Raw genomic sequence first — 7,943 nt, 5'->3', positions numbered from 1 at the left:
ACAGGTTGGTTCACTATGTGAGTGTGCTACTTAAAAGACTGAGTTTGTTGTGGCTCCTCAGACTGAAGAAGTCTCTTGAATGAGAGATGAAACGTTTCAACACCAAGAAACCGTCCGGAGGACCTGACTTAACTTTCTTGGATTTATTACCTGGATTATTGAGCATGAAATTTTAAACGCTTATATAAGTTTGAAGAAACAAGATGACTTAAAAGGAATCATAAACACATGAAAAGCCCCGCCCCCAAATGTGCAAACAGCACATCAGGAATAACATATTTGTTCTCTGGGATTTTCTTTAAGACAAGTTTGGCCCTTCAGAACAGTTTTCTTATTTGTTTTATAAACCACAAAACGGTGCTAACCTTTGTCTCATATTTGACTGCATGATTGCATTTTTAAGATTAAAGACCTAGCATTCCTTCAAGGAAAGCATATGACCCGTCATCTTTCATGACAGAGTTTTAGACTAAGATCATCCTGACTTGAGAAGAGAATGTGTCTGAGCTACCAACAAACTCAAATTTCAGCGCAGTTTCTACAAAACAGCTTGAAATAATGTCATTTTATAAATTAAGTCAGCTGTGGAAGCCATCTTGAATTAGATGCACTTCAAACGTGAATGTGTTGTAGATGTACAAACATTGATTCCTTTCTGAAAGTTTCAGGAAAATTTGTGAAGTAATTCACGATATATTTTGGTGAAGGACAGATAAACGCCTGCAGATGAACATGCAATAGCATTTTCATCTCATTTCCCTTTAAATCAACTCATTGCACAATTATTGAATTGTTTACTACTATAGAGGGTTAACAACTGCTTATGAGAGGCATTGAATAATCCTCTTCTGCACTAGTATCACTATTCTAGATCAGTGTCTTTATGTCCAGAAATTACTTGGCCACAAAGTTACCCTGCTGCAACAAACAGACTGCAGGACTGATGTGAGGTACTTCAAGCACACACACACATAACAAAAGTGGTGAGTATACCAAATGGAACAAAGTCAGCAATAAAAGGAAAACACTCCTCTGAACAAGACCATAATTGTTTGGATGACTTTAGCACATAAACTAATAATACGTTTCAGGTTTTGATATAACTATAAGTGCCTGGGTAGCTGCCTTTGATGTTAATTGGAACCACTGGGCAGCAATCTACTTTATAGTACTGACAAATAACAGCTTCCTTGGGCCTTAGCATTAGAGGTTAGCCAGCAGAGAGGCACATATTCACCCCATATGCTCATCAATATGAATAAAACTCAAAAAAGCAAGCTTGTCTTCACAGAGGCAGAACAATGCTGAGGACAGTCCCAGGCCTCAGCCCTGGTGATTGAAAAATCCTGTTTACAATTCTCAACAGTGCTTTCACGGGGTGTTCTGTATAGCGCGGAGCAGTGTTTCATTGATGTTACAGTGCTATTTTTCTTCCCCTCTTTAATAGTTAGACCAAATTGTGGTTTCAGAAAGGTGGCCCGATTGGAAATCCTGCATTGGAAACATATTACTCACAAAGAGGCCTGTCCATTGTGTTTTAGATTTATTTTAGGAAATATAATAGTTTGGAACGCAAAAGAAAAATCATTGCAGAGATCTGGATTTAATAAAAAAAATACAACACAATGATTTTTTTTCTTTTATTGTTACAAAGTATTTTAAATATATATATATATATATCACTGAAGGAAAACCTTGTCATCCAGCTCTATAATAGAAAACATACCCCAACGATGAATGCAAACATTTTGTCCAGAGAGTTGCGTGGACTTTTTGATGATGGAAAAAGTTCAAAGTGTTTCCCTTCTTCCCAGATGATACCACGTCATAGCGTGTACACAAGTGACCTTGTGTGATGCCAGAGCCCCACAGGTCAGACATGAGAGGAAAGGTGCCTGCTCTTAGAGGCTGATTCACTGTAGGACAAACGACAGGCGCTGCTGAAGAAAGTAATTGGCTTGTCTCTGTGTAAAAAGCACTTACGTTCTGATTGTTCACAGAGCTGCAAATGTGAGCATCAAACGAAACAGACCCAAGGAAGTTTCTCCGCTTTGACATGCTCCTCGTCATGATGATTGACAGTGAGAACATGTGAATGATGTCTCGAGGTTTTAAAAGAAATGTAAGGCTGGACAAGATTGAGGAAGTAAAATATTTTTGACAGAACCAGAAGGAAATGGATTTTTTTAATTTATTTATTTTTTTAGATAAGGAGGATTGTGAACAAATTCCAACAGTAATCCTAAAATAACTCAAATGATTGATTTTCTTTGTAAGTACCTAAGGTAATTGATTCCACTCTCATATGGTGGAAGAGTTAGTCACTGGTTTGTACCGAAGCCTACATTTTCATTGTTATCCTAAGTATATGCTCAGTTATATTTGTCCATGAAACCTGATGAATCCAATCATTACTTAAATTACAAGCATGTCTTAAAGACATATAAACCTGGATGACAATGAATTTTCTGCTTTTAAGCTCAGACAATAGAAAGGCTATTGTTTTTGGATGTGAGCATCTTAGCAATAAACTTTGCAGCCTTTCACTTCCTGTGGATGGCATTAATTACCCTCCACTTCTAATATAAAAAACCTTGTTGTTATTTTTGATCAGGATATGTCTTTTAACCCCCACATAAAAAAGTTACCATCTGCTTTCCTTCACCTGCATAATATATCTAAGCATTATATCAATTATCTATTATCTAGCAATATAATATCTATTATCTAGCAATATATCTATTTAAGCAACATCCTGTCCAAAAATGATGGAGAGAAACTGGTCCATGCTTTTCTAGGCTGGACTATCGCAACTGATTGTCAATTAGAAATTAGATAGCTAGACATTATCTTTGCAGATGTAATGTTAACGTTTCATCACATGAGCAACAATATTGCCATTTATATGTTTTGGTTTATGTGCAAATAAGTTGTCAGGTGTTAACTGGTGACCTTTTCATTAAGTTGTAGCCAAATTTATTTGTTCCAGGGTGGTTGTTTTCTCGTTCTTCATGTGTTTATGCTACAGAAAGATACCTGATAAAAACTATAGAATCAAAGTAATTTTGTTAAATCTGAAATGATTCCATCTACATTATAGAGGCACAGAAAATAAATTAGCTTTAAATTTGTGAATGATTCAATAAAGCCACGCTTTGTACACATATTTTTCCTTCTTGCGGTGAAGACATCGTGTCAACAGTAATAAAAGCAGAAGTCGAGATTTTGCCACAATCATTTTATAAAAGAATGTGGTCTGTCGACTAATGCGTTATCAATCAACCTTTATTATACAGGTTATGCCCACTCAAAGAGTGCTAAACTATTCAAAAACATCCCACAAGGGTTGTTAAGCACAAAACAACTGATAATGGAGGCAAACAATCAATCAGTTTGAACCATAAAAATAATATAAAGTTAATTAAGGTTGATGTAGGCAGATTTTTACTTTGTCATTGTGCAAAAAAAAAAAAAAAGGAAATTATTTAGAAAGAAGTGTTTTTTCCATAATAGTGGCTCTGTAAAAAGCTTTGTATGTAAAAACCAGAAACGATCATGCACATGGATCTAGTTTTTAGAGTTGTTTCAAGGCTGTTTAGAGGACCAGGACAGAAGAGAGGAAATGTAACTTATAAATAAGAATCAAAGGATGCCCCATTCTTTATGACTTAGTATTACCAGACCCGCTGACATCTTGGAAAGCGGGAAAGCTTTTTTGCAGGACAGGTAAACGAAACATGTGGACTAAAAACTCTGCTCTTGGGTCAGTTGTAGCTTAAAAGAAAAGACATTACAAAAGGAACCAATAAAGACACTGATCAAAGTCTGTAATGGTAATATGTAACAGGTGTTTCAGACCTCTGCAGTCCACCCCTGCACTGTCCTCCTACAGCCAACATCACTCCATTCGTGAAATTCATGTATTTCATATGTGCTCTGATAGGAACAATGGATAAAACATATTTCAGAGCTATTCATGCTATGTTACGAGCAGTCTGGTTCAACTTTTAGAGGGCATTTGCAGGTGATAGATGAAGGCAACCACACTGCTGCTGTGCATTTACGGTGCACTTTCATGATCCGCGGTGACTGAGTTGAAAAGACCTGACGTAGTTGAAGCCCACACTGAGAGAAAAGCAGCCACCTGGATGTGAGACGCAGGCAAGAGTTGAAAGAAGGTTGGAAGGCTCAAGTTGGAGCACAATCAAAGCACAATAGCTTTTTCACACATGGTCTAGGATAAAAAAAAAAAAAAAAAAAAAAATGGCACTGTTTTTGATAATAAAGATAAAGGATAAAGAAAACATGAATATTTTTAAATAATAAATTTTCATTATTATTATTATTATTATTATTATTATTATTATTATTATTATTATTATTATCTCAGCATTTCTTCATTTATTGCTGGTTCATTCACCAGGGGCCAGTGATTATTATTATTATTATTATTATAGTATATTATTATTATTATTATTATTATGAAATAGATTATAAACTTGTATTTACCCACATACTAAAGTGCCTACTTTCACTGAACTTGTATATTATTACAGTACGCATGCGCAATTGAACCTTTAGAGCTTTCTGACGCTACTTCCGCCGCCCGCCCTCCAGCGCTTTGGGACATGTAGTTCTTTTTGGTGCCGTTTTAAAACCTCCGCTGAGAACCTTCGAGAACCAGTTCTTTACATTGTGGTTAGCGACAACTTCTACATCAACGAATTTAAATACATTATTTTCACGTCACCTGCACCACGTCAGACGGAAAAAGACGGGAATTCTGTTCATTCGTGCACTACAACAACCAACATCGCCCCTAATGAATGCAAGGCAGTGTAAACACAACTCCAGGAACATGAAAAGATCGGGTGACAGTGAGGGGGAGAAGAGAAGAAAGGTATTGATAGCGTTTTTCTCCGTTAGGTCTGGGATATATATATAAGCCCCGCCGCTCGTTGAACATCTAACGCTCCTTATGCGATGCTGCTGGCTGCATTTTGAAGGCTACAAAGCCGCGAATGTCAGCGCATACCTCACCTTGCCTGCTTCCTTTATTGTGTTTTCCATTTCCCCCCCCCTCAGTGTGTACCACTACGAAGTATTACAGTTACATTAAAAATTGATGTTTTCTTACCAAGGAGGCGCACTCCTGATATGAAGCTTTAGGTGCCTGAGGAAGGCAACATTCGACAATAATAAAAAAAAAAAAAAAAAACGTTTTGAATATGCAGGCAATATTACAGAGAACACAGTATGATTCCTTGTATGTTGATATAATGCAAACCTTAAACAAATGAACTGAAAGGCACTTTAATTCAAGCTGATCCAGATGCAATAGTTCAGTTGTTATTTGTGTCGCGGTTAAAATAGCCTTAAGTGTACAAACCAATGTGAAAGTTAGTGTGTAGTAGTTCAGATTTGGGCATGCTGCCCAGTAAATAGTCTCCAGCTGCTTCAGGCTTTACACTGATCCAGTGTGTAATAACTAGTGCTCCGAGTTTTCAGGGAAAAATTAAATAAATCTAATTTATTGCCTAATGTTGTCATATCATTGTAATGTTCTCTTCTCGAGAATGACAGCTGTACCATTGGATCAGTTTGTGGTATTGAAAATCAAGAGCGTCCGTAAACAATCAAGAACAGTCGTGATGTTTTTGATATTCCAGGCTGGTTCAGACGTTTCCACACAGTGTAACTATGGAGGAAGTTGTGAGACTTTTCTTGACTAACTGAATACCGTTCTTGTTTGTTACACCTGTAGTCGCCTCTCACATTAAGCGCTTTGCCACTTTCTCTACGCTCTTCGGTTCTGCACCAGCCGCCCCACTGCCAGTACCCACCCCTCCTCAGCCCGGTTTATGGCACCACCTTGTTTGTGATTCCAAGCGAACTGCTCCGAGGTGACAGTTTGGATGTAAGCAAACAGCAGCTAGCTGTTGATTGGCCAGCGGAGCTACGTCAACGGATGACCCGCCCAGCAAAATCGCAAACTACATCTGAACCGCCGTTTACTCTCTGATTGTGATGTCTGTTGTTTTTGCTAGTTTCTGGTATAGAAGCTCCAAAAATAGTGCCGTGGATCAATGACGAGGTGCAGATTTTCCTAACTTCCTTGGCTGATGTCAAGATTCAGATTGAGCGTGAGCTGGACGGCCTCTCAAGAAATTAGTGCATTTACAGAGAGATATCAGAGATGATGTCACCACGCATGGCTACATCCAGACTTATAAGTGCCGGGATAAGCTAAAAGACAACTGATGTCTGATTATAGAGCGTTTAAGGATCACAATGGGCAGAGTGGCTTGAACACAATGACGTGTTATGATAACGCCCACTTTGCATTGATGATCCTGCCCACAATGCTGGGAAACAAGTCAGTGGCAAATCACCTACACCTGAGAAGAACGGATAAGACGAGAGCCGAGTGAAGTTGTACTTATCAATGGCAAAGCAGCTTTTGTGTATTTCTTCCTTCTTAACTTTCCACTTGCTGACTTTCTGCTGTGGCGCATGTGTTTGGATCATGTTAGACAGCAGTCAAACTATGTTAGACGTGGTTCCTCCCGTTTATGAAAGCAGCCATGGCGGCCAGATGAGCGACTCGGAGAAAGAACTCATTCCAGCTGGCCCTCAGGCAGTCAGGCGGCGCAGACCTAGTGGCTCAGCTTCCTTTCTCTTTAGATGAATAAAATGATGAGCAAGAGCAATTGCAATATGACATTATGACTGTAGATCAGCCAGAGAGGGAGCAGCATGCATTTTAAAGCTGTTTTCATTGTTTCAGAGGTTGTCTTGGATATGAAACGTAGCTGTCTCATTTGAAAATGCAATGGGTCATTCCAATAAATAGAAGTTTTATAAGAACGATGCCAGCCTCCAATACATCTTCCTTCGTATTGATTAGATTTCAGCAAACATTTGAGAAATGTCTCATCATGATTATACCCCCACTTATTTTCCTGTCACATTTCTTCATCCAATATGAAAATTTACTGCTGTACTTCCCTATAGTAGTAATTCACTGGATAATTCTTTACCCGATTTGAGTACTTTCAGGAATCTCAGTTACTCCCCAGTTCACGCTAAACTATAACTTACCGTAACTGTTTTGGAAAATGGCAATATCCTTTCTTGATCACAGAATGTGTTGTTTAAGTTGTTGTTTAAGAATGAGAAGATACTCACATCAGCCAGGACTACATAACATGTTACCAGCATATAGGTCATTGCAGCACTGTAATAATAATAATACAAACGGGATTCCAAAAAAGTTGGGACACTAAACAAATTGTGAATAAAAACTGAATGCAATGATGTGGAGGTGCCAACATCTAATATTTTATTCAGAATAGAACACAAATCACAGATCAAAAGTTTAAACTGAGAGAATGTATCATTTTAAGGGAAAAATCTGTTTCCAAATTTCATGGCATCAACAAATCCCAAAAAGTTGGGACAAGTCCATTTTTACCACTGTGTGGCATCCCCCCTTCTTCTTATAACACTCAACAGACGTCTGGGGACAGAGGAGACCAGTTTCTCAAGTTTAGAAATAGGAATGCTCTCCCATTCATGTCTAGTACAGACCTCTAACTGTTCAATCGTCTTGGGCCTTCTTTGTCGCACCTTCCTCTTTATGATGCGCCAAATGTTCTCTATAGGTGAAAGATCTGGACTGCAGGCTGGCCATTTCAGTAAAAGGATCCTTCTCCTACGTAGCCATGATGTTGTGATTGCTGCAGAATGTGGTCTGGCATTATCGTGTTGAAAAATGCAGGGTCTTCCCTGAAAGAGATGACGTCTAGATGGGAGCATATGTTGTTCTAGAACCTGAACATAGTTCTCTGCATTAATGGTGCCTTTCCAGACATGCAAGCTGCCCATGCCACAAGCGCTCATGCAACCCCATACCATCAGTGATGCAGGCTTCTGAACGGAGC

The 7,943-nt window shown here is 38.5% G+C and overlaps 1 protein-coding gene across 1 annotated transcript in view; it reads left to right on the top strand.

Annotated features, from left to right (window-relative positions):
* The first annotated feature begins 4,596 nt into the window (after positions 1–4,596).
* The window catches only part of fto (FTO alpha-ketoglutarate dependent dioxygenase), a 168,904-nt gene continuing 165,557 nt past the window's right edge, over positions 4,597–7,943 (top strand). Inside the window, exon 1 of the mRNA XM_037690962.1 lies at positions 4,597–4,900. Coding sequence (XP_037546890.1) covers positions 4,823–4,900 — 78 coding nt within the window. The 5' untranslated portion in view covers positions 4,597–4,822. The remainder of the gene's footprint in view (positions 4,901–7,943) is intronic.

Source organism: Nematolebias whitei, chromosome 2 (assembly GCF_014905685.2).
Source record: "Nematolebias whitei isolate Nwh7 chromosome 2, NemWhi1, whole genome shotgun sequence".
Lineage (NCBI taxonomy): Eukaryota > Metazoa > Chordata > Actinopteri > Cyprinodontiformes > Rivulidae > Nematolebias > Nematolebias whitei.
This window is presented reverse-complemented; position numbering and strand designations above follow the sequence as displayed.